The 26,686-nt window shown below is 47.8% G+C and overlaps 1 protein-coding gene across 1 annotated transcript in view; it reads right to left on the reverse strand.

The window, feature by feature from the left end:
- The window catches only part of NLRC5 (NLR family CARD domain containing 5), a 60,574-nt gene that overhangs the window by 25,790 nt on the left and 8,098 nt on the right, over positions 1–26,686 (reverse strand). Inside the window, exons 7-23 of the mRNA XM_063113289.1 lie at positions 26,553–26,636; positions 24,666–24,749; positions 24,480–24,569; positions 23,783–23,842; positions 22,272–22,337; positions 21,708–21,791; positions 14,923–15,006; positions 13,835–13,924; positions 11,806–11,874; positions 10,931–10,999; positions 10,129–10,212; positions 9,631–9,714; positions 8,031–8,120; positions 7,227–7,271; positions 6,034–6,123; positions 4,835–4,918; positions 1,080–1,163 (exon numbers count right to left, since the gene is read on the reverse strand). Of these exons, the coding sequence (XP_062969359.1) occupies positions 1,080–1,163; positions 4,835–4,918; positions 6,034–6,123; positions 7,227–7,271; positions 8,031–8,120; positions 9,631–9,714; positions 10,129–10,212; positions 10,931–10,999; positions 11,806–11,874; positions 13,835–13,924; positions 14,923–15,006; positions 21,708–21,791; positions 22,272–22,337; positions 23,783–23,842; positions 24,480–24,569; positions 24,666–24,749; positions 26,553–26,636 (1,341 nt within the window). The remainder of the gene's footprint in view (positions 1–1,079; positions 1,164–4,834; positions 4,919–6,033; positions 6,124–7,226; positions 7,272–8,030; positions 8,121–9,630; positions 9,715–10,128; positions 10,213–10,930; positions 11,000–11,805; positions 11,875–13,834; positions 13,925–14,922; positions 15,007–21,707; positions 21,792–22,271; positions 22,338–23,782; positions 23,843–24,479; positions 24,570–24,665; positions 24,750–26,552; positions 26,637–26,686) is intronic.

The following is a 26,686-nucleotide window of genomic DNA, read 5'->3' on the forward strand; positions in this document are numbered from 1 at the left end:
GGGAAATGACCTTATTACTGGCTAAGTTCATCTTATTTGATTTTACTTTGCTTGTTGTTCAGTACCCTCTACTACAAGATTAGCTCCAAGAAGACAAGAACCTAGTCATTTTTTTTCTCCGCTGCATCTCCGGCACCCCAAACAGTGCCTGGCCCTCAGTAGGAGCACAAGCGCTATGGCTGAGCAATACAGAGTTTAAGCCCAGGTAAGGGTCAGGCTGGCCACCTCCTTCCAAAGAAAGATGAGGAGTTGGGGCTGATGCTGTGTGACAGAGGTATAGAGAAGTCCATCTCTGGTCTGAGATTTCCCATCTGTTCATTTTAACCTGCCATCTTTTTTGTATAAAGGAGCCCTTCCTGACCCATTCTTTCTGGGAAAGTTGGGATAAGTGAGATCCTGGAGGTGACGTGAACTGTCTTAGGCATCCCAGACAGCCTCAGCCCTAGCACTTACAACACTGTTATTAATATGATGATTTAATTTCCTGTTGTATTTTTCCATCTCAGCTGCAGCTGCCTTTCCCCCACTAGAAGAATATTTAAAGTAAATCCTTTTTAAATTCTAACCAGTCTGAGCTGAAATTAGAAAATAGAGTTTTAAATACTTTGGGAGACACCGCTTAAATACCCCTTTTATGAAGTTAGATGGTGACCTTTAAAAAATGGTTTTTGACAAACACAAGACCTACATCTGTACAGTCCCTTACTAGGGGCAGGTGACCTTTCTGTGGGTGAGTAGAAGTATGACAGCCTGTTTATCACAAACCTTCCATTCTTCAAGGTGCTTTTAGATCAACTGTTTTGTTTAAGTTAAACCTGGGTGGGGGTGGGGGGGATGTTAATTCCATTCATCAGATGAGGAAACTGAGACCCAGAAGGGGCAACTAACTTACCCTGATGTTGACAAAGTATTAGGGTAGAAGTGGAAGCAGATTTGAGTCCCCAGTTATGCCAGATAAAATGGTGAAACCAGCCATGGGAAGGAAAGAGGCGGAAGTGGGGAAGGCTTTGCAACCCAAGAGCCTCCGGGACACAGACACAGGGAAATGGGAATGGGGAAGAGGAGCCTCTGAGTCTTACTGCAGCAGGCTTAGCTGGGGGAGTCGGGGTAAGCAGTGCAGCAGGGTCTCCAGGCTCTGGTCGCTCAGGACCTCACAGGACAATCTGTGAAACAAAGCATTTGAATGAGGTGTGGGGAACCTTCCAGAAAAGTGGGGAGTGCGGCCTCATAGCCACAGATTGTGGAGATGAGACCTAGTCACTGCCTGAAACATTCCCTCCCAACAAAGGGTCCTTGAGTTATCCTTGAGGCTGGAAGAAGAGGAAGGTCAGATAAGCCAAATTAAATTGCTTTCTTTGTTGTAGGACTTTTCTGAGCCTTTACTGTGCTGCTGTGAAATGTGAATTTCCGAGAGGCTATGGTAGACTGTTTCCCAAACTAAATGGACTAGCAGAATTATTATTTGAGGGCCATGAAGATTAGTGTTCTATGGAACATATTTGTTAAGAATGCTGCCTTAGGCTGAAGCAGTGAAGATGATGGAGGAAATTTGGCGTGCAACAGGTCAGCAAAGAAGAGACGTGGGCTAGCTCAGGTCTGATTGCCACCAAAACCACAACGACCAGCCCATCACTTGTCCAGAGGAATCGTCAGATCCCAGTGCATTTGTGAGAAACTACAGATACCCAGCCTTCAGTATCTGCTCTACTGGAGGACAGGGACTCTGAGCACCCTGATTTACATATGTGCAGTCCCTGCACTGGGGGACTCAGGCCACTGTGTTCTCCTTCTGCCTTCACTACCTTTGCCTTTTGCTTCCCTCTCTCTGCCTTGTTCCTTTGCCCCCTGCCAGCTGCCCTTTTCTTCACTGTGGCCTCCAAGGGCCTGGCCCAACTCCACGGCTTTATTCTCTGGTTGGTTGGGGGAAGGAGATGGGAGGTGCAGGAACCCAGCATCGGTTTGTTGCTGGATTGAGTGGGAGGAGCAGCCTGTGGTTCTGGAGCTGGAAGCCTCATAGGGGAACCTCTGCCAGGGCCCAGCTGCAGGCTCAGCTCTACCCTTCTGTCCCAGGGAAGTCCCTGGGGCCCTGAGGCACAGTCAGAACTGGAACCGGGGCAAGGTTCAGATCCCTGTATTGGCGGCCAGCTGCCAAAAAAAAAAAAAAATAACAAGAACCGGGGTCTTCATTGAGGAATGGTCTTTCCACGAACACCTCCCTGCATGGCTTCCCATCAGACCCCAAAGACACAGTGCTATGGCCCTTGGTTGGGGTAAAGGTGGGGTTTACACACTTTTTTTTTAAAGCAATGGAAGCTTTACCACTACAACATCCCACATGGTATGCCAATATGTTCATGGGCAAAGTGGACCCACAGTGGTTGAATTTGGGGAAGGGGCTAGAGCCTCACCACCTTCCCTGTCCTTCCCAGGAGAATCCCGGAACACAGTTGGCCAAACACTGGACTTCAGGGTTGAGTACCCTGTTGATTGTTGATAATGATAATCCTGCCAGTGGTCACAGCACTCTACTCTCAGCAAAGTGCTTTTATACTCACTATCCCACTTCCTCCCACCACAGCTGAGCGAGGGGGCCCTAGACCCCCACCTGTGCTCAGATCACCCAGCACTGTGGATGCTGAGCCCCGGCGGGCAGTGCCTGCATAGCCATCCTTTGGCCCCCCGGACCTCACCCAGTGCCTGGCATACAGCAGGTAACAGTTAAATAAGGGAAGAGTAATGCAGAAGAAAAATAACAACAAAACACCTGACACTGTGTGGATAACTATCTAGACCGTAGTGGTGGGTTGCTGAATCACTTCTGGCCATCCACACTGTGGTGGTTGCCATTAAAAGGCAAGACTATAACTATAACTCTGCAGAAAACACATTAGAGACAATGAGGGACAATTGAACATTGGTGGGATATTTGATGATTTTAAAGAATTACCATTAATACTTTAGGGCTGATAATGGTTTTGTGGCTATGTTTAAAAAAAAAAGAGTATTTATCTTTTAGCTATACATACTGAAATATTTACAGATGAAATTTTAAGGTATCTGGGAACTGCTTCAAACTCTATGTGTGTGTGCATGTGTGTACATGCATGTGTGCCTGTGTGTGTGTGCTTGCGTGTTTGTTTTGGGGCCACGAAGTAAAAACTATTGAGATAGGTGGAGGGTACACTATTCTTCCTACATTTATATATACTTGAAAGTCTCCACGAGAAAAGTATTTTTTAAATTAAAAAGTAACTTTACAGCAGGAAAATCTGACAAAGGCCACCTTGACCAGTTGACCAAGGTCAACATCCACAGTGACAAGTCAAGTTGACAGCCTGCGTCCCAGCGATGATGTGATGAGAAGGGCACTTCACCTCTGTGAGTTCTTCCTCCATCCCCAACCCCAGTTTAATCATGAGTAAAACATCAGACAAACCCCAACTGAGGAACACTTTACCAATTACCTACTACTTCTACAAACTACCAAGAACATGAAAAACAGAGAAAGAATGAGAGACTGTCAAAGACCAGAGGAGGCTGAGGAACAGGATGACTAAATGCAATGCAGGGTCCTGAAGGGGATTCTGAATCAGAACAAGGGCACTGGTGGAAAAGCTGGTGAAATCTGAATAAAGTCTGGAGTCCAGTTACTAGCAATGTTGGTTTCTTCGTTGTGACAAATGTATGGTAATGTAGGCTGTTAGCAACAAGGGGAACTGGATGAGGGAATTCTCTGTTCTATCTTTGCAACTTTTCTGTAAATTAAATCTACAACTATTCTAAAATAGTTTATTAAAAAATGAGTTTGATCCACATGTCATGATATTCAGGGAAAGCAACATTATGCAGTTATGAGACAAAAGCTAGCTGCAGAGATCTTATATGGAAATGTGCCATGCCTGTCAAACAATACCAGCCCTCTCTGTCCATGTCTGTATGTGTTTGAACCTGGAGAAAGGCCTGGGAAGGGCACATACCACAGGTCAATACGGATTATCTTGTTGGAGGGGCAGGAAGGGAGTTTGAGAAGGGAGTCAGAAAGCAAAAAAAAGACTGTAGCAAAAGATGGAAAAAGACCACATATGATGTGATGTAGATGAAACTGTAGATGGCACCTAGCCTATGACTGCACATAGATAAAAACTGGATACGCAGATGGACAAGGAATAGGAGGTCACCTGGATAAATGACAACTTTGAGTTGACAGAAAGAGGCAGGTTTTGTCTTGGATTTCTTTATTTTAAGGTAATTATTGTCATGAAATCACAACAATGACAACAAAAGGAAAGGCTGACTGTCCACTTTGCAGATTAAGAAGCTGAGTAAAAGCCATTTGCCCAAAGTCACCCAGCTTGTAGGTGGCGGAGCCATGACTCCTGATTCCAAGTCCAGTCTCTGGTCATAGACCCAGTGTTCTGGGGTGGGTGAGATAGTAACCCCAGGAGACAGAGGTTCCCCAAGGAAGGGCTTTCAGAAGTGATGAGCTCCAGCCACAGAGGGAGGCCCCAGTGGGTGCCTGGGTGGGGGCTTTAGGGGTCGGGGGCAGACAGGACTCCCAGGTGCCCTGAGTCCAGTGGATGGGGAGTGTGAAGGCCTTCCCCAGGCCCAGCACAGCATCTCTCACTGGGAGGGGAGGGTGCCTGAGGCTGAGGGCTACCAGGAGACAGCCAACCTTCTACCAAGAGGTCAAGGAACTCCCATGGGGTAGGGCTGGTGGGGTCTGGTGGGAAAGGGCTGGGAAAGGCTCACCTGGCCTCTAACCAGAAAGCCCCCTCCCAAGTCACTGGGCAGGTGGCCTACATTGGGCCCTTTGGGGCTGTGTCTTGTTACTTACTGGACTTCCAGTGGCCCTGGGACCTCCTCCAGAGTTGCACAGAGGCGGGTGAGGCTCAGGGGCTCCAGCTGACACTCCTTGAGGCTGGAAAGGGACAGTGGACAGGGCAGGGGATCTGAGAGGGCCCAGGGCCCCTGCCCAGCCCCAGGGGCTCTCTCCTTCTCCCAACATCCCTCCTCCCCAAGCTGCAGGCAGCAGGCTTCTTCCCTCTCAGGGCACTCTCTCCTCTCCCATCTCCCCTCCGGCCCCCATTTGCACACTGAAAGCAACACCAAAGGCTCCTGAGCACCCAGCTGCTCTCGCCTAGTGATTCTCCTGGGCCTTCCCACTGTCCCTGCCTGAGCCCAGGCCACCATCCTCACCACCTGGAGCATTTAACACCCTCCAGGCTTCCACTCCTGTCTCCCTACTATCCCTCTCCACCCTGCAACTGTCTCATCTCTTAACCCTGCAAATCTGACCAGGCCTCTCCCCTGCATAAAACCTTCTGTGGCTCCTCATTACCCTTAGACTAAAAGCAAATCGCCTTTCCCATGACCTCACTCGCCTCCTCCCCCGCGTGTGCTCTAGCCACACTGAAGTGCTGCCCACGAGCCAAACCTGTGCTTCTCTGGGCCTTCATACATGCTGCCCTTCCAGAGACATTACTCACTCTCCTTGCCTGGACAGTCCTGTTCAGGTCTCAGCTTAGGTGTCCCTCTCTTAGGTGAGGAAACCAAGGCCCAGAGAGGGGAGGGGCCCAGCCAGGGTCTCACAGCCCCTCACAGCAGAGCTGGGAAAGCTCCTAACTCCCAAGCCAGGCTCCAGCAGGAGCTGTCTGCCTTTCTCTCTACACCCCAGCCTTTCTTATAGACAGGTGGTATATTTGGGGAGAGAGGCCAGCCCCTTGCTTTCTGGAAAATGGGTATCCCCCAAAGCAGATGGCACTCCCAGGCAAGGAGTGACTGGGCTGCTCTGTTTGCTTCAGAGAAATGTGGAATCTTTTAAGGAGAATTCTGAGGCCTGGGCCAGCCAAGCTGCTCCAAAGGGGCCAGCAGCCCCCACCCCCAGCCCTCACACTCACCACTCTCCTTTCCCCTTCTCTCAGATGCTTCCTCTTCCCTCTATCCCAATCCTCATCCCTAGCCCCCCAGGCTCTCTGCATTCCCTGACCCTTCACCCCATTGTGGTTACCCCAAACAGGAAGTGGGTGAGAGTACCGAAAACTCCTGGGGATGAGGCGCTGACCAAACTCCAAGGACTGGGCTCCTGCTGAGAACTCTGGCAAAGATCCACCAGCCGATATAGCCCTTGGAGTAGGGAAAACAATTTGAAAGGAAAGTTTAAATCATCCACATTGGACTCCTAGACTCAGAAGTCAGGGCTGGAAGGGGTCCTACAGACAATCATGTCACTCGATCCCAGTCCAGCTCCTCATTGTACAGATGGGGAAACTAAGGCCCAGGAAAGGAAAGTCAGAGCTGGAAGGAGTCCTACAGAAAATCAAATCATTAGATCCTAGTCCTGCTCCTCAGGGTACAGATGAGGAAACTGAGGCCCAAGAAAGGGAAGCCAGGGTGAGAAAAGCCAGCCGTTTACACCTGTCCAGGTGGGCAGCTCCTGATCAGGTGGGAGGACCCAAGACAGAGCCTCTTCCCTCTCTGACCACCTCCTCGGCACTCACATGACTTCTGCCTTCCTGTACCTCCATTCTTTCGGCTTCAAAAACCTAGAGGATCCCCAGAAACTCTAGTCCAGGTAGCAAGACCACCTGGCTTTGGGCCACCCCAGCTTCAGATAGCCCACTGTATGGCTTTGCTTTTCCCTGACACGTCAGCTGTGAATCCATTCTGCCCAGCTGGTCTCACATTAGGCTGCCCTTTCTGCTGCCAGCCCTCCCAAGTGGGGCTGGGCATCCCAATAGGCCAGCTGCGAACATCTGTGACAGCTAAAACTATTGTTCATTGTTTAATGCGGAGACGTGGAACATTTTTTCCAGCACACCAACGGTTCTCGGCTTCTCCAATATGATACTCAGGCTGCGAAAGGGCAGTGACTCATAGAAAGTCATGAGTTGGCAAGTCCCCGAGAGACAGAAACAGAACTGCTCCTGTCTCCTCCCACACAGCGCAATCTGCCAGCACGTGCTTTGCTCTGGCATCGCCATGTCATGCCTTCCCGCCCTTCCTTCTGCACTGCCTTCTTCCGCGAGAGATTTCAGGCAGCTGATTATTGACCATCTATATGCGGGGGCTGGGTGTTACAGAAGTGGTGATTGATTCTAGTGTGCCAGACCTGGGCAGTTTACTCTAGGGTTGAGAGTGGCCAGCATGGGTCTGGGGGTGGGGACACCTGTAGGAAATGGGAATCAGGGCAGAACCCCCAGCCCCCACACCGAGTTCTCCCTCCTCACCTGCTTCTCTTGTCACCTCTCAGAAGGATGTGCTGGCTTTCAAAGCTGGAAGCAGAGAGAAGGCAGGAGTCTGAGAAAGAGCAAAGAGCCCATCTCCCAGACAGCGGCAAGAGACCAGATTGGACAGGTCAAGGAGGGCATGGGAGGTGGCTGGATTTCTCAGCAAATATCACAGTAAACAGATTAAGTAACAATTACACTTATCAAGGCATGTACAAAGCACAACACCAACGTCATCTCATGGGATTCTCACTATAAGGAATTATTATCTCCATTTTACAGATGAGGAAACTGAGGTATGGAGAGGCTCAGGGACCTGTTCAAAGCTGCTCACTGGTAAGTAACTGAGCCTCGTCCACCTGATATGGCAACTTCCACTCCTGGGGATCCTCAGAGAAGGGGAGGGAGGCAGACCTCCCCGGATGCTATGCACTGAGTGGCCTGGGGGTGCTTGGCTGGTGGTGCCATCCCTTCTACCTTCTCATCAGCTGCAGCCACCCCACAAGTAAGGCAGGTCCCTGAGTACCCACTGGCCACCAGGGAGCTCCCAGCTTTCTTAAAAGTCTCTGAGGACAATCCAGAGAGTGAGTCATAGTCATTGTGGGGAAATATGAGTGTCCCTAGAGTCATACTTACTCATTCATTCATTTATTCAGCAAATATCCATTATATGCTCCTTGGACCGGGCACTGCCCAAGGCCCCGAGGATGATACTCATGAACATGACAGAAGAGGGGTACTTGGGAGCTAATGGCCCACAGGAGGGAGGGTGAAGCAGGGTTTGGGGTGGAGAGGCACACTCACCTGATGTCCACGTGGAAAATCCACTGCAGAGCAGAGAAGCACCAGGCCAAACTGAACAGGGCGTCCTGGGATAAGCCATTCTCACTGAGGCTGGAGATCACAGGAACGACATTGGTAGCGGTCACCCAGACTCAGACACAGTCTTTTTGGTCAGAGCACAGAGCAGGGAAAGGCTGCCCCTGATTCCAAATGATGGAATCATCTGAACCTCAGATGGGCAGAGAGTGCCCGTTCTAACTCCTCATTGTACAGATGGAGAAAAGGAGGCCCACAGAGGCAAGGTCTCACCCAGGGTTACAAGACACGTTGGTGTCAGAGCCGAGATTAAAACCCAGTAGTTCCCTAAGTCTGTGATGAATCTGGAGCGTGCTTTTTGGCCAGAACTGGGCCTCAATTTCCCCACCTGAGAAAGGGGTGGTGGTGCCCAGTGCAAAATGAAAATTTGGGGCCTCTTGTTCAAAAAGCAGGAGCAAAGCTTTTCCTTTCATGGTCTGTCAACTGTCATGGTATTTTTTATTTGCCGTTTAACGTTGCCCTGCTCGGGCCCAGGGACATTAGTAGGGTGAGTGGGGACCTTCACAAGCACCAGGTCATCCAGGCGTCTGCAGTATTAAGAAGGTCACATGGGGATGTGCCTGAAAGCTTCAGTCTCCATATAATTTGCCCACAAGGGTGAGGCCTTCCTCCCTTGCCAGGTGAGGCCCTGAACAGGAACAGGGGTAACCTTCTTTTTTTGCCAGCATCCCAAAGGAAGATTGTCTAAGCAGGAAGGATCCTCAGGCCACAGCACTCATTCCAGAGGTTGTAGACACAGCAGTGGCCACACCTATAGTTTATGTGTTTACTGACTGTGAACTGGGATCTCAGAGAGGTGGTGTAACTTACCCAAGGTCACACAATACCTAGGTGGCAGAGCCAGCCTGGAACTGTGGCCTCTGGCTAGGGCTCCTCTCGCTTTGGCCCAGAGGAGCTTGGGAGGAGGAGGAAGATGTAAGAGCCAAGAACAGCAGGGACCTTTTAGGGCCCAGAAACTCTGGTCTGCTGCAGGCAAAATTTGGAGATTCCTGGCTTCCTTCCATGGGTCTCCCTTCCACACCAAATGTCTCCCCTCTCTCTGCCAGGTACTCACGGCCCTCTGGCAGCGTTAGCTCTGGGCACCCTGCTTGGGTATCCTCCCTGGTACAAACCCTCTCTGCTATGAGGACTGTGCCCTATCAAACAGTCCCTCCCTGTACCCTGGGGCCAGAACAGCTGCCAGCTATTAGACACATAATACTTCCCACCCCTGCCATCCTGCCCCAGGAGGCCTGGGCCTCCCAGAGAGCCTGTGCAGAGACAGTTTCGAGAAGTGAAACCTTAACCAGAAGCTAGAGGCCAGTCTCTATTTGAATGAGAATCATAAATCAGCTACCTTTTCTTGAGCACTTACCATGTGTCAGGCACTGGACTAGGCGATTTACATGCATTTCATCTTTACAGTAACCCCAAGGGAGGAGGAGGATGGGATACAGGAGGGAAAAAGGGAGGGACACAGAATGCTCTCCCATCCCCCATCCTGCTGGGGACAAACCCCAGCCGCTTTGCTTAGCTGGCTACTCACTTCAAAGACTGTAGGGTGCCCAGCCCGGGGAGCAGCTGGGCCAACAGGGCCACACCTTCATCCCCCAGAGCATTGCCTGATAAGCTGGATGGGAAGGAGAGAAAATGTCAGTGGAGGGCAGGGGTGGGTCTAACAGCAGCACTATCTCTCCACCCAGCTACTGGACTTCTGAAACTGTGGATACAGCCCAGGCTGCCAGGCCAGATGACAGCAGATCTGACATAGGGCAGCTGGTGTCTCCCCCAGGTGCTTATCCTGAGGTGTGTGGACCCCTGGGTGACCAGGGGTGGGCTTCAGAAGGTGTAGAATTTGGAGGATCTGCGTTCTGGGAGAAAGTCACAAGTTTCACCAGCTTCTCTAAGGGGTTCCTGACTTCAGCAGAGAAAGAACTGCTGATCTAAACCTTAAAAACAAAACTAACCAAATCACCAGCACACTAACACCAACTGAATTTGATGGGCTCCAGCCCCCCCCCCAGCCCAATGTGCAACCACTCACTCGAGGTGACCAAGGGAGCAGAATCCTCCCAGTGCCTTGCAGAGCTGCTCTAGGTGCTTGGCTTGGAAGCCGCAGTGTGTCAACCTGCAGATGAGCAAAACCACAGCCCTGCACTGCCTACCCTACCATCCTGGACACAGCAGAGAGCAAGGCTTGCAGGAGAGGAAGTGCTGTGACACATCCACCACCCAGACAGAAGGGCAAACAAAGAGGGACCAACACAAAGCACCCAAAAGATGTCACACAGGCAGAGAAGGGGCAGAGAGAGTCAGAGACACAGAGAGGGAGGGAAACCAAGATGGAGAGATCCAGAGATGTGAGAGACAGTGACAGAGGAGGACAGACAACATGACTAAGGGCAGTAGAGATGGAGAAATGGAAACTATTAGAGAGACAGACAGACAGAGAGCAAGAGAGAAGGTGAGAAGATGGGAGTCCTGTGGGGGCTGAGCCGAGCCCACTGGCCTAGGCCCCAGGCTCAGGAAAGAAGGGGCTGAGTGCTCCCCTCTGTAGAGTTCCTGTACAGAGAGCTGTAGAGTTCCCACAACTCTGCAGCTGTTGGAGTCAGGGAGCTGAGGGTTGTGGGGTCCCCTGGGCGGTGGAAGGTGACTGAGGGGGTTGCCTCCTGAGCCCCATCTGGGGTGGGCTGGGCAGGGGAGGTAGGAAGTAGGGAATCCAGGCCACAAGCCCTGGATATAGCAGATCATGGAGTCCTCCCGGGAGGACATGAGGTCTGGGGACAGGCTTTGGGAAGAAGAAGGAGGCTGGACCCACACACGAGACCTGGAGGCCATCACTGTACCTGATCCTTCGGGAGCTGAGGTGTGGCTCAGAGGGCTTCTTGGTCATGAGGCTGTCAAGGAATGCAGCCCTGGAGGGACACACACCAAAACCAGGCTAAGCAAACACCTCACACACTTTCTCCAAAGTCCATCCTCAGCCTCACCTTCCACCATTCAATCTTACACTCTGCCTGGAATCAGTCAAACTTTGGTTCTAACTTGGCTTCTCCACTTCCTGGATGTGTGACCAGGGACAAGTCACTAGGATAATGTATGGGAGTTGCCTTAATTTGGTGCTTGATGCATACATAATAAGTGCTCAATTAACCTTGGCTGCTATTATCACTAATTTCATCCTTCTCCTCTGCATCAGTTCCTTCAGAGATGTCACCCCCAGCTCTAATCAAGCCATTAATAGTACAGACCCTACAGAAGAGATCATGGGTGGACTCCAAGGAGCAAAGAGCTGAGTCTCTGCCCATGTGCTAGGCTGAGGCAATCCAAGAAGGCACCCTGGAGGAGGCAAACACCCCCTAACGGGTCCTCGTGCCAGAGGATGCCAGAAGTTCCAACCAGATCAGAGCCACAGTCCAGACAATCCTCTGAGTTTAAGCTGAAGGGCCCCAGTTTCCTGAGCATCACTCTACGGCCTGCACCAGCAGTCCGTCTACATCTTACATCTCAGGGCTCTCTTCACACACCTCGAAACCAGGAGAAAGTCTGTCTTTGACCCTCAACCCCTTAGGGCTGCATCCCCTGCCAAGCCTGCCCACTTCCTGCTCCTTTGCACATTGGACAAGTTTCCCCTGGCAGCTGACTGGCACTGTCCAGCTGTGGAGTTTGGGGAGGGGTTGGCCCTGACTGAGAGTGGGGCTGGGATGATGTCACACCCTACCTCTTCCAGGTCTCCTCCTGCTCTTCTGGCTCTTGGGCAAATGTGAAGACAACAGTTTTGTGCAGCAGGCTTCAGAGAGAAGAGAGAAGTGAGCAGTGGGAGGTTATTGGGTCCCTGCTGTTCTGTGTCATTTTTAATCCCAGCCTAGAGATATCTCTAAGGTGCCATCCCCCCACCTCCAGCTGCAGCCACTTCTGACTTTCCTCTGACTTCCTCTGAGTTTGGGGGGCCTGAGTCTTGCTACCACAAAGATTTCATAAACTTATTTATTGCTTAAGCAGCCCTTGTTTCCTGGCAAGTACTTGAAAGAAAAGTTAAATTCTGTCTTCTCTCTAGTTTGGGCCTCAGGCTGAAATCCTCTTCCCTCTGCCAGTCGCTGTTCCTCATGTGCTCAGAGCACTCTGGGCGGAGGGTGGTGTCCTTTCTGTACTCGGAGTACTATCAGCTGAGGGTGTTGTTCCTCGTGTACTCAGTGATGTCCCTCATGAACTTAAAGCATTCTAGGTTGAAGGTGGCGTCCCTCTTGTATTTGGAGCACTCTAGACTGAGAATGGTGTCTCTCGTGCATATGGAGCAGTCTAGACTGAGATCAGTGTCTCCAATGAGCTCAGAGGACTCTAGACCGAGGGTGGTGTCCCTCGTGTACTGAGTACATATTAATTACCATTGTTAACCACTTGGAGTGGGTCCTTCAAGTCTCTTGCTGTCTTAGGCAATTAACTTTTTTCTTACAAAAATGAGATTAAATTATAGACTCTGTATTAAAAATTAGTTTTTAAAGATGCAAGTAGCCAGGGTGACAAATAATTATACAAGAGTATTTCAAAAGGTTCATGGAAAAATAGAATTAAAAGATAATATGAGTCTTTCCTTGAACTTTTTGAAGTACCCTCGTTTATTAATAATTGATACTACTGATGGGAATGGATTATACCAGTCTCTCTACCTTCGAATATATTTGAAAAGCTTTATCATAAAGAGGATAAATTCAAATTTTTATGTTTACTCTATATACCACAGTCATTCCTGCATATTAAAACTGCTTCTATATTGTCATTTTTTCATGGTTCCATTGAGTTCCTATCTCTAAAAGTATCTTGGTTTATTTAACTAATACCCTAAATATTTACATTATTTCCATTTTTTTCCTACTATAACCAATATGGGGGTGAACATCCCTGCAGCTAAACATGTTTGCACAATCATGATGATTTCTTTAGCATAAGTTCCTAAAAGTGACTGGAGTATCATTTGGGATGCACTGGAGATCCTTAATTGGATCATCATATAAAGTGGATCATGGTCCCCTGCTCTACCTCGTAGGTGAATCCGGTTTCCCTCTCTTCCCTGGAGAGGTGTTAGAGCAGGGACCACGCCACTCAGCCGAGAGCTGAAAACGAGGCTCCCTCTGAGAAGGTACCTGCAGACACTACTCAGGATCTGTGCTCAGCTACCTGTACTGAATAGCTAAACTTACAGAAATAAGGTTGGCCCTGTCTTAGGCCAGCTTCCCTAGTGGCAGAGCCTGGGCCCAAGTGGGGCAGGGAGTCATGTGTCACTCGGTCACTTGTGCACATGATATGCTGAGGGACTGCTCTCAGGAGACACTGGTAAGGGACTGAGGGAAGCCCAACAGGGCAGGTCCTCAGGCTGATTCCACGGAGAGCTCTGGGGCATGAAGGGCATCACGAAGCTTGTCCCACCTGAGGCAAGAGGGCTGGAGAGTTTCACCCTCTGCCTCTGTCACTGGCCACTCTTGGTTGGGGACATGGGGTGGGGTGGACCCGCCCAGGCATCTCTGGCTCCCATCAGCCAAGGGCAGCTCTCCAGAGGAAGCAGAAGCTGTGAGCAGCTGGGAAGAGGTGCACCAGCTCTAATGGTGTCTGGGCGGGCACCAGCAGCAGCTTCCACTAGTTCCCAGATCCTGGGACCAGAAAGAATTGCCAAGGACTTTAGACAGCATGATGAGAGAACCCAAAGCTCTGGGCTGGAGGGGGGTGGATGACTGTGGTCCACGGGAAGCTCCCACCTGATGTGCAGCTCTGTGAGGGTCCAGCACGTGCTCACTGCGCTCAGCACACAGCACACCCCAGCCACAGAGAGCCCGTTGTCACTGAGGCTATGGAGAGGAGGAAAGGCAGCCATCAGCAGGCTGTGGGAGTCCCCAGCCCCACATAGCTCCAGCCCCTCAGCAGCCTGCTGGCTGTCACTGTCATGATGTCCTGGGTTCCCAACCAGGGCCTCTCAAAGGATTCTGGCCCATGTAAGTGAGCCAGGAGACATATGACCCCTGCTCCACTCAGAGAATGAAGTTCTCTCGCTTGAGCGGTAAGAACCCACTCAGTGTTTTCACCTCTCTGAGCCTCAGTTTCCTCATCTATAAGATAACCATTTTCTGAGCACTGACTGCACCACGCTCTGTACTAAGGGTTTCATACATATACAATTTCATGTAATTCTATTTTACATATGGGGAAACTGAGGCTCAGAGACATTCAATTACTTTCCCAGGGTCACACCATTACTAAGTAACAGAGCCAGAATTTAAATCCAAAGCCAAGGCCCAAACCACTGCTACCCAGCCTCAACACTTCCCCACCCCAATCCACACGTGATCCGAAGACCCCAACGTACCCCACCCAAACACCACCACCACCCCACTCCACAGCACACCCAACAGCCTAATACCTTTTCTTTCCATCTCACCACCCCAACAACCCAACACTGTGCCCCCACCCTAATGTACCACTTCCTACCCCAATATCCCAGTCCAACATTCCAGCACCCATCCACCCAATACCCCAATGCTGCCCCAGTGCTAACCCTAACCCTAACCCACCCCACTCCAGGGCCATTGCAAGGATGACGAACTGGCACAGAGGTCTTTGGTGTAAAATGAACATGCTCTACATGTGCAAGGGGCTAAATAATTTTAACTAAGACAGTGGCTCACAGCAGAGGCAAAGGCAAGGAAGGCAAGGTGAAACCATCCCGATTTTGCTGGAGTTGGGGGAAAGTAGGGGCAGTTGGTGGACCAGCACTCTTACTGCTGACTGTGGGCATGGGGACCTGCAGCAGCAGGAACCAGCTGGGATCAATGTGGGGCAGGCAACTCACTCCAGCTTCCTGGCGATGTGCAGCTGGGGTGCAGCTTCTGCCATCAGACGACAGCCTTCATCTTCCAGCTGGTTCCCTGAGAGGCTGAGACAGAGGGGCCTGATGCCCTGCGTTGCTGGGCTGGAGTCCCCCCTCAACCCCCAGCACTCACGCAGCCCCTTGCTGACTTTAGCAAAGGCATCACTCCCATAAGGAACCTTAATAATAACTAAAGTTGACAGACTGCATATTACATGTCTGACAATGTCTTAGGTGCTTCTACAACCATCTGCGTATTTCATCCTTACTACGACCCTAGGGAGGAAGCACTATTATTATCCTCATCTTACTGATGAGTAGACCAGGGCACAGAACGGTTAAGGTGCTTGCTCAAGGGTGGTCCTGGATTTGAATCCAGACAGTTTGACTTCCAGACCCCGCCCTCGACTGTTCCTTTATGCTGCAACCTACGTAATTGCTTCTGGTGATAAACTTCATGAGTATAGGAGGAGGCATCTGATTTAGTCTGGGGGGGTCAGTGAAGGCTGCCCTGGTGTTTGAGCTACATGCTAGAAAGACTAGGAGTTCAATAGGAAAAAGGTAGAGGAGAGATAGGGGAAGGGTGTTCCTGGGAGTAGGAACATCACATTCAAAGGTCCTGCAGCACAGCACATATGAGGACCTGAAAGGGAGCCAGTGTGTCTGCACTAGAGATTGAGTGGGAGGATGGGGTTAAATAGGGCTTGGGGGGCTGTGGGCAGGATCTGGGCCACCCAGAATTTTAGGATTTGGGCTTTAGCCTGAACGGTGGAAAGGAGTGAAGGGGACAGACAGCAGTGAAATGCAGTTTGCCTTCTGCTGGGGGGAGGTGGCCAGGGTGAAAACAGAGATAACAGTGAGGAGGCTGATGGGGTCGTCCAGGTGAGTGATGAGGGTGGTTTGACTGTGGAGGTGGATGAAAAGAGGATGGAGAAAAGGGTACAGTTTTGACAGCTACTTAGGAGGTAAGTCGATCAGGGTGGACTGGCTATGGGGGGAGAGCAAGGTGGCTGTGAGACATCTGGTCTGTGTAACCAGGTAGGTAATGGAGCATTACTGCAGTGAGAGCACAGGGGGAGGGGCAAGCTTAGGGAGGCAAGGTGGGTGGGAGTGCTCAAGTTTGGTTCAAAAGCTGATCACCAAGCTTTTGTGATCACCCTGTCCATCTCACTCTGGAGTGGGACCACTCACTTCAAAACATCATAGTATTTGTTGAATAAAAATTAGGAGGTCATTATTTCTCACTAAGTTCCTGCATTAGGCCCCAAAAGACCAGACTAAAAATAAAAATGGAGTCACCCCCACTAAGTTCCAGTCACTTAGGTTGTGGTCTGACTTTCCAAGAAATCAGGAGAAGGAGAGAGACAATTTCCCAAACAGGCTAGTTTAAATCTTCAGTAGTATGATAATGAAGTTCTCTCTGCTTTAATCCTTACAAAACGGACAGCCTGAAGTAACCTAATGTTAAATAATCTGTTACTTTTCTGTTCTGTCTCCCTGTCCCCACTTTACAAGGAAAGTAACTTTGAAATGACCAGTCCACTTTTTGTTCTTTGTTTCTGCTTTCTTCATCCTTTTCTGTCTATAAAACCACCCTCTTCTGTGTGGCTCATGGAACACTTACTCTATTTTATGGAATGACATGTTGCCCAATTCTAGAATTGCAATAAAACCAATTGAGATCTTTAACTAAATTTGTTGTAATTTTACCCTTTGACAGTTCTGGTGACCACAAAGGGACCTGAAGGATACTGCTGATGACCCTGAGAGACCCTTGAGAAATACAGGAAGGTACCAATAATGCCCTCTTTTTTGGGGGAGAGCCCCTGTCTTCCCCATGGAGCCATGAGAGTTGTAAGTGCCACTCAGGTCTGAGTTCTGCTCCCTTTGCATCTGAGCTCCCTGATCTCTTGACTTTTTGAGGTGCCATGGGTTAGTTTGCACTGTGAGAGAGCATTTGTGGGGTACCAAGAGTTAGCTTGTATGGTGGCAGAGCACATGATCTTTGGGTTTGCAGTGTCTGATGAGTCACAGGTAAGAAGAGCTGCAGTTTGAAAGGTAACTGACGGCAGTTGTGGTAAGTGGCTATTATGCAGCGAGTGTGAACTCTGGCTTTCAGAATTCACAGGCATGTGGGTTCTTTTTTATACTGAGCACTTAGATAAGGAAGGCCTGAGGTGTCTGACTGGGTCAGACAGAAATGAAAATCATTGGCTAAGTGGGTCAAGGAGATCTCAGACGCAAAGCCATCTCGGCTCTGAGAAAAGCAAGATCCACCCTCCCTAACTTCTAAAGATCTGGATACTCTGCCTTCCGGTATGTCTGCCTTTTTCATGTATAAGAATTATGGCTCCAGAACCTGCAAATATTCACAAAAATGGCAAAATACTACTAAAAATAATCCAGAACTATGATGGCCACTATGTAGAACATTCCAGATAAACAACACTGCACTTTAAGACTGACCTTTTTCCTCCCATAAACAGCTTTTGCTTTCCTGTTTGTCTGGTACTTTGTCCTGAGAACTTGGTATGACTCTCTCTCTGTCTGGGATACACAATTTATCGGGCCTGTGTGTGCAGGCAGCCAAACAAAAGGTTAGGAGCCCCAAGAATATGGCTGGACAAAAATGTTGGTTGCATTCCATTTGTGGCCAGATAGAGTATTGCTAGCTCTCAAGGCATTATCTAAGTCTTTCTTTTGGCTGTTTTCAGGAGAGACTCTGGGTCTTGGAAGGGCTAGAGTGCATTTTAAAATAAGGATACCTAAAGTAGGCCCATCCAGAATCTTCTAAAAAGATTTCAAAAACTTTTTTCCCCATTTATTTATTTTGATGGCTGACCGATACTTTTTTCCTCTTTAGGAGGCTGTTCATAGACAACCCCCCCAAAAAGCTTTAAGCTACTAATTGATGAGAAAATTAAATCTGCCAACATTTTTGTTCAGTTACTATGCCACTCCAAAGGCTAGATAAAGTATTTATAAAGGTTAGTCCCTCAGTTCAAGCAGGTATAAAAATGCTTTCTTGGCCCTGAAGTGAGTAATCTAATTAAGAAATAAGCAAAATTAAGAAAGACTGCTCATGAAACTAAATTGGTCTCCAAAATATGACATTCTGGCATCCAAGTGGTTATTTTGAACAGATTTCTTAATTTTTTTCTAGGCTCATCTGTATATTTCCTTATAAAATCCTGTGGCAAAATTCCATTATTTTGTTTTGGCATCTATTTTTTAAAATCTTACTCTGGGTCTCCTCTGACACAACTCCTTGGAAAGGCTCACATTCTTTCTCTGTGCTTTGAGATGTAAATTTGCTACCTTGCTTTCTTTCAAACTCAGTGAGGGCTTCAGCAACGTGGGGCACACAAGCTTTAACTTGTTCTGTTTATAGACAATTTGAATCCAACTCTCTGTTTGTTTGTTTGTTTGTTTGGTGGCTGGCTTGTAAGGGGATCCAAACCCTTGACCTTGGTGTTACTGACACCATGCTCTCCCAAGTGAGCGAACTGGCCAGCTCCCAACTGTTCTTTTAAATTATATTGTACCCGTCTCATGGCTAAAATTTTAATGAAATCTTTAAGATCTTTATTTGTTTCTGTCTGAGTTTTTATGCGTATGTGATATGTTGTGTCTACAGGTATGCTTATGCCTATACATGTATTTGTATATTGTCCTCATGGACCAAATTGGCTTAGAAATAATACGCACTCCCAAATTAAGTAACTAAGCCTAAATGCTTTTCAAGTTCATATAACTAGTAATCATTGGTAAATAAAACTAGTCTTAAAAATTGTTGGTAAGATAAAATGGAAATGTTTTCAGAATCTAAAAATTAAAATTTTTTTGTATAAGTATTTTTTGAAATTAGCTTTTCTGAATTTAATTTAGACATATTTGCCTAGGTCTCTTGGTCAAACAGATAATGCTGTCTCTATTAGATGTTTTAAGGTCATAAAACTTGCTCTGTCATATTTTTTGATACTGGCTTAATTTGTTTGTGGACTAAAAGCTCTGAGAACTGGCTCATGGGCTTCCCCTAAAGCCTTGCACACATCTTTTTGTGAGCTTATGTCTCTGGTTATGAGTCTCCGAATTCAGGGGTCTAGACGGGTGGCTATGGTGAGGCTTGGGCACATATATGTCCATAGTACATGGGCCACCAGCTGCAGGACAAAGCCCAGCCCAATATGGTCTCATCCTCCCTGTCCCAGCTCTGCCTCCTGGCATGCTAGAAGGGGCAATATTCTCCAGGCTCTCTGTCTTAGGATCTGCACCTGGTGTGTAAATCCAAGTGGTCCCTGGGTGACACATGGACCCAGGACATCTAGAAGGATTATTGAGGAGTGTACCTGTGTCCAGTATCTCCAAGGCCTTGGTTAAGACTAACTGATACAGGTTTACCTTGGTTTTGCTTTTACAAAAGAATAAAATAATGTCCAGTATCTCCAAGGCCTTGGTTAAGACTAACTGATACAGGTTTACCTTGGTTTTGCTTTTACAAAAGAATAAAATAATAATGTAAATGACCAGCTTTATTTTTCACAAGCAGTTCAAATATAATTGTTAAGAATAGAAAATTAGGGGCCAGCACCGTGGCTCACTCGGAAGAGTGCGGCGCTGGTAGCGCTGAGGCCATGGGTTTGGATCCTATATAGGGATGGCTGGTGCACTCACTGGCTGAGCGTGGTGCAGACAACACCGTGCTGAGGGTTGCAATCCCCTTACTGGTCAGAAAAAAAAAAAAGAATAGAAAATTAGGGAAATGTGAATGGGGTAAATGTTTATAAATAAATCTGTCATAGCTTCCAAAATCTTTTCAGTAAATTAAAATCTTAAAATCATGTTATGTCAAATTAAGTAATAGGTAATCATAAGATATCTGAGTCATTTCTAAGTTAAAATACTGAAACATTAATGGTTAAACATAAGTATAAGTTTATGTACTTTGACATTGTGTTTTCACATGGTAAGAAAAAGCTAAATATATTTAGATCTTTTAAAAAACTGAGAGAATATGTCTTTCCAGAAATTAGGAAGTAGTTTTCAGCTATAAATACTCAAAACAGTTCAAAATTACTTACTTCCAATTTTTTAATAAATTTAAGTTTACTAAGTTAAAAATTCTAATACATGTAACTAAAACTATCAGATGGTTAATCACTTGGTTAGAGCATGGTCAAGGGTTCAGATCCCCTTACCAGCCAGCTGCAAAAACAAAAACAAAAACAAACAACAACAACAAACCTATTAAAAATAGGAAAACAGTTCTGTATGCAAAGTGTACAAGGAAAGTAAGATGTGTTTTCAGTGAGAAATTGTAAAAAGACATGAGGATATATTTTTGTTAAAAAGGAGCAGTTTTGGGCCGGCCCTGTGGCTCACTCAGGAGAGTGCGGTGCTGGTAGTGCCGAGGACGCAGATTCGGATCCTATATAGGGATGGCTGGTGCGCTCACTGGCTGAGCGTGGTGCAGACCACACCGTGCCGAGGGTTGCAATCCCCTTACCAGTCAAAAACAAACAAACAAACAAACAAACAAAAAAAGGAGCAGTTTTGTCTAATTCAGAGGTTATTTAAAGATTGTTTCAAAATATAGATATAGGGAAAATAATTCTTCCTATTGCACAAGAGAGAACTTTGTGTATTCCAAATGATAAGGGAAAGAAGACAGTAATCTTTGTCCTAAGGTACAATGTTTGTGAAAGCAATTGTATGTGTAACCAAGTTGGCTAAAATTAGAAGGGGATTGTTTATAAATTTTCTAAAAATTGAACATTAGTATCAAAAGCATACTGATGCAAGGCTTGAGTTTTCTCCCCTGTGTTGGAACAACAGGGTTTTCTTGAAGCACTGATCTGCTCTTAATAGGAAGTTGTGAGAGATTTTTCCTTACCTTTTAGGTAACTGGCCTAGGAAACAGATTGTGCATTTTATCAAGACAAGTTTTTTGTGCTTTGTGCCTTTGAAATCTTTTGTCACTTTGGTTTTATTTCATGATGATTTATGATTCTATTTCATTAAGTGTTTTAAACCTTTGATATTTGACAAACTTCCCAAAATCAGATTCTAAGAATTGTCTTTTTGACCTCGAACTAACTTTGAGATGCTCCAAAAGAACTTCTCAAAGGACTTATAAAAGAGAGAGATTAAAATCAACTGGGCTTATCTGATAGGTTAAATTATATAGGAAGCATTATCAAATCAAGAAATGATGTTTGACCTTCCTTGAGTTATGTGGATATATTAGTAATATGTGTTCCAAAATTGTATAAGGTTCCCTCTTTACTCTGGGAGAAAGACACAGGGTGGGGGAACCATCAGGGCCTGTGGTTTGGAAAACAAACCCAGGTGTGGTGGGGTTTCTTTGCAGATCTCAATGACAGAGGTGGCAATGGGTATGAGGATGAGGCTAGGAGCCAGCCTGTCTGGGCTTGAACCCTGTCCTTCCTGGACTCTTCCTACCTATGTGTCCTTGAGCAAATTTACCTTTCTGTGGCTTAATTTCCTCCTTTAAAAGTGTGGATAGTAACAGTACTTACATCACAGAGATGTGAGGATTAAATGAGAGGATATTTGTAAAAGCCTCTAGCTCAACACCTGACACAGGACAAGTGCTAAATAGTGGCAGCTGTTTTGATGATCTTATTCCCTTAAATTCTCCATGAGGCAGCAGGCCACTCCCCCACACCACCGACCCAAAGGTGAGGCCATGGCCACTCTTCCCCTTCCCCTCCTGGCTCCCTCCCAGGGTTTCCCATGATACTCACTCCACTTCTTCCAGGTGGGGACCTTCCCGGAGCAGGGCTATGAGGACCTCTGCATTATGGACCTGGAGCTGACACTTCTGGAGCCTGGGGTAGGGGTAGGGGACAGAGAGGCTCAGCGAAAAAAGCTACACCATACCCTGCTCCCCCCGCTTCAAGGTTGGGGTTGTCAGGAGACCACCAGACCTGGGGTCTAATCCTGGCCACACCTCTTAGTAGCTGGGTGATCTTGGACAAGGCGCTTAACCTGTCTGAGACTCAGTTTCCTCCTCTTTCAAATGGGAATAATAATGTATACTTTACAGAGCCTCTAAAAAGATTACAATGAGGTAACAACTATAAAACATTCAGCACAGTGCCCAGCATATACCAAACATCCATTAAATTATAACTATTGTTGTTATGACAGGTGCTCTTTATTCAAGCCAGGATGGGTTATTTGCGTCCTTTCCCTGCCTCACATCTACTTTTCATTTCATCCTCCCTGCACCTGCTATTCCTCCCCTGGGAAGGGATCCTTCCCCCATATCATCCATCTTCCTAAGGCCATGGATCCCATTGAGGTACCTGAGTGTCAGGCTTCTGCTCTGAGCCTCCTTCCTCGGGCTGTCATTTTCTGGTAAGTCTGAAGCTCTGAAAGAACAAATCACACATTGGCCTGGACTCAGAGAAGTCCAGGGCCTGATGGACCAAGCCTCTTCCCTTTCTTCTAGAGGCTGAAGACCCTACAGCACAACCCACAGTGAAATGAGTTACAAAGACAGTCACTCAAAGGTGCTCAGGGCTCTATTTAGCCAAGCAGCAGGAGCAAAAGATTTGAGGTCAAATGGAACCTTTATGCAAATTCTGGCTCTGTCATGCACAGCCCAGCCGTGTGGCCTTGGGCAAGTCACTTTACCTATCTGAGCCTCCATTTTCCCTTTTCTAAAATGGGGTGACCTTATCTAACACAGAGTGCCTGAAGGACTGAATGAGACAATGTACAATGTTCAAGTGCCCAGCATAGGCACAAAATTGAAGCTTAGTAAACAAAAGTTGCTGTTGTCTATGATGTGATGGTCTCCATTTGTAGCCATGCTGTCTCTGGTTCAGAAAGCAGGGAGCATGAGCTATACATAAGTGGGTCCAGGCTGGGGGAGACCACCTTACTTCCAGACTCTCTCCTGCTGGCCTAGGGGAGGGCTGAGGGCTGCAGGAAAGTTAGGGCATTATGAACCAGGTTTTCAGATTTCTAGATTAGTGCTATCTATCAGAATTTTCAGTGATAATGGAAGTGTTCTGCATCTGTGCAATCCACTACAGGAGCCACTAGTCACCCATGGCCACTGAGCACTTGAAGTGCAGCTCATGTGACTAATGAACTAAGATCTCACTTTACTAAATTTTAATTAATTTATATTTAAATAGCCACATGTGGCTAGTAGCTATCATATTGGGCATTACAGCTCTAGACAGTGAGAGAGGAAAGCAACTTTGGTCCTACCAAGTCATTATACAGGTGAAGACAAAGGCCCAAAGCAAGGAAATAAATTGCTCAAGGACATACGACATCATCTGTCTCTGAATCTCACCCAGGGAGGAGTTGGTGAGCACAGCTGGAATATTCTTTCAGGGAACCCAGCTTCTCTTTCTTCATCCACCCAAGACTGGCCAAGCTAGAATCCATGCACAACCGGAATAGCCAGCATTTGAGTGCCGACTACATGCCAGCAGTGTTCTAAGCATTTTAATGTATTAACTCATTTAAGTCTCCTTTTTTTTTTAGTTGTGAGTTTTCCCAGAATTCTCCGACATAGTGATGCTGGTATGACAGTATCTTCATGTCCTCCCTGAGGGTCTGGCTCACTCTGAGACTTCTGAAGATGCTCCCTCATCAGAGGCCAGATGTGGTTCAGATACACTAAAGGAAGTTAAAATCCTTTGCTGACTCTGAACAGTCGTTCCTCATCATGGCAGCAGCAGGAAGAATCCCCACATCCCAGCTCTTCTTAGGATCTCTTGGCTACCCTTCCCTCAACTGCTTGAGCCCAGGTCACTTCTCAAAGTGGACCCAGACCACCATCTCCCTGGCTTCTTACCTTTGTAGCACTTCAGCTGTCTCTGTGAGCGGGGAAAGGAGAAAGATGAGGTCTGCCTCCCTGTGGGGTCAGATACAGAGCCATGAATCACATGGGCTGAAAACCAGCACATAACTCCCCACCTGCACACCCCTTCCCACCCAAACATCCAGAGAAAGCTGATTTTGTGATTGATAGAGAAAATAACAGGACTGGCAAAAGTGATCCAAATCGGGCATGTAAAATTCTGCCTGATGAATCCTGCAAGAGTGACTTAAAAAGTCATAAAGAAATTTTCTACATGAAATATAATAAAAATTAGGAATGCTGAAAGCTTTTAAAATAGGAATTACTAACGCCATAGGGTTAAAATGCATGACACCTAATCTACCCCGAGACCCAAATAGTCCGCGCTGGTTCAGCACCATGGAGAGCGACAAGCAGCTAATTACTCTCTCGGCTATGCCTATGCATCCTAGATTTGTTGATTCATTCCTTCATCCATCCATCCATCTTTGCATTATCCATTCATTTACTATTTATTGAGTGCCAGGTGCTAGGCCTGAGCTAGGCTCTGGAGACACAGTCGTAAGTAAAACAGACTCAGAAATGCACCCATAGATCTTACAGACTAGGGGTCTCATCCTTTCCCTATCCCCCACTTCCCCTCTCTTTCTTTCAAGATTCTGAAGGCCAGGATCACATTCCTTCTGCTTACTTGACCTGCAGCATCCTGACGGTAGGGAATGTGACTGCCATCTTTGCCAAGCAGAGTAGGGTCGACACGGAGACGTTGTTGTGGCTCAGGCTGCATGATTGTGGCAAAAGTGTCAGAAGTGAATCCTCCACCTCATGGGCCCCAGATGTTCCTCACCTTGCAAGGAGGAGTGGAAAGACCACTTACTCAATCTTCCGGAGCAGCGGCAGGTGAGGGAGTACCTCTGCAATGGTCAGCATCTCCTGGTCCTTGAGTAGGTTGTCCTGAAAACTGCAGGGAGACCAAGGCCCACACCCTCAGCCCTGGGGTGGAGGAACTTGGAAGCCCCAGTTGGCAGGTGACAGGCATGGCCACCCTTATGTTTGAGACACAAGACAGGAGCTCAGACAGAGTTAGTGGCCTGCTCCCTTGCATCCAGCAGGCATAGCTGGGAGGAAAGGTCCTCTACTGGCCTCACTTCCATCCCAATTCAGTGCCTATGGAGGAGTTTCTGCCTTGTGGCTCAAGGGCTCTAGATGACAGACTATGAAGGCTTCATGAGGTGGAATGTGGGGGCCCAGCACTCTGCTCCCAGGGCTTGTGCCTGGGCTGTGCCTGAGGATCAAGGTCACCAGGGCCTCTTGGCTCCCAGGTGATGAGTAAAGTCTAGACTGGATATAGAGATGTTGATTCCTGCCTCAGCCCTGGCCCAGACTTACCCAGAGCCCTAGGCCAAGCACCTTCCTCTCTGACTTCACTTTCCCCACCTGTCAAGTGGGGTCCACAACCCAGCCCTGTCTGGATTCCAAGTTAGAGGGACAGATGAGCTCAGGGGTGCAAGGCTGATTGAGAGCAATGGTGGGTGATGGGAGAAAAGACTAAGGTCACTCTCAATAGTCAGGAAAGAAAAGTGTCAACAAGTTCAAAATATTCAAACCTTTGTTCTGACCGGAGTGATCACTGTACAAAGGTACCCAGCCAAGGGGACAATAGTGGCTGTGGTCCAGCTTATGCTCATTCAACAAGTGGTGCACCCCAGTGCCAGGCTGCATCTGCCTGGACAAAGGGACACCTTTTAAAAATCTCATAAAGGTGCCAAATAAACTAGCAGGGGTCCTGCCAGAGAGTTGCTAAAGAGGGTCCCTAGCCCCACCCCTCCCTGGGGCACTCAATTCCAGGAGTATATTTTTGTCTATATCCTTAGTTAGTGTGTGCTTGCATCTAAATGTGTACATGCATCTAAGTGTGCACGTGTGCTGCTGCACACACGTGCACACCTATGAATGAGCATGTGTGGGGTTTATACTTGAATGAGTATACTTCTGTGAAAGTGTGTACGCATGTGATGGAGTTTGGATGTATTGTCCTCCCAGAACTCATGGAAATCTGATCCCCAGTGTGGCAGTCTGAGCCATGGGGGCAGATCCCTCATGAATGGATTAATGCTCTCCCTGGGGGTGGGGGTCCTGAGTGAGTTCTTGCTCTATTAGTTCCCCTGATAGCGCTGGTTGTTTACAAGACCCTGGCACCTCCCCCTCTCTCTCTTGCTTCCTCTCAAAAGATGTGATCTGTTTGTACCTGCCAGCTGCCTGCCGCTTTCCACCATGAGTAGAAGCAGCCTGAGGTGCTCACCAGATGCAGCTGTCCCAGAATCATAAGCCAAATAAATCTCTCTTCTTTATAAATTACCCAATCTCAGGTATTTCTGTTATAGCAATGCAAATGGACTAATATAACATGTGTGCACGAATGTGAAGGCATGTGTGTGTTTTATGCATTCATGTGTAACCACAGTGCTGACTACTGTCTACACACGGCCATACCTTCTCCCAGGGTCACAGAAAGGGGAAGGAGCCTCAAAATTCATGCTTCTCCAAGATGGCCCAAAATATTAGATGATAGAAGGCTTGTTCTTTGAGAGACTTGCATTTGGATTCAGCCCCACCCAGTTTTTGGACTGATGCCTTCCCTCTCCAGGTCTACTGGTCAGATACTGATGGAATATGCAGGACTCAGCACAGGCCCTAGGGGGGCCCTGGAACCTGGGAAGTGACTCCTGTCCTCAGCCAGTGAACCCTCCTGGAGATCACTCACCTGATCTCTTCCAGCTGTGGACAGAGAGGCAAAGCCTGCACCAAGTGGTGGATGCCTTGGGCAGTGATCTTACTTCCTGTTAACCTACAGAGTAAGCAAAGATGGTGGGAAGAAATGGGGAAGAGGATGGGCCA

This window comes from Cynocephalus volans, chromosome 10 (genome assembly GCF_027409185.1).
Source record: "Cynocephalus volans isolate mCynVol1 chromosome 10, mCynVol1.pri, whole genome shotgun sequence".
Classification (NCBI taxonomy): domain Eukaryota; kingdom Metazoa; phylum Chordata; class Mammalia; order Dermoptera; family Cynocephalidae; genus Cynocephalus; species Cynocephalus volans.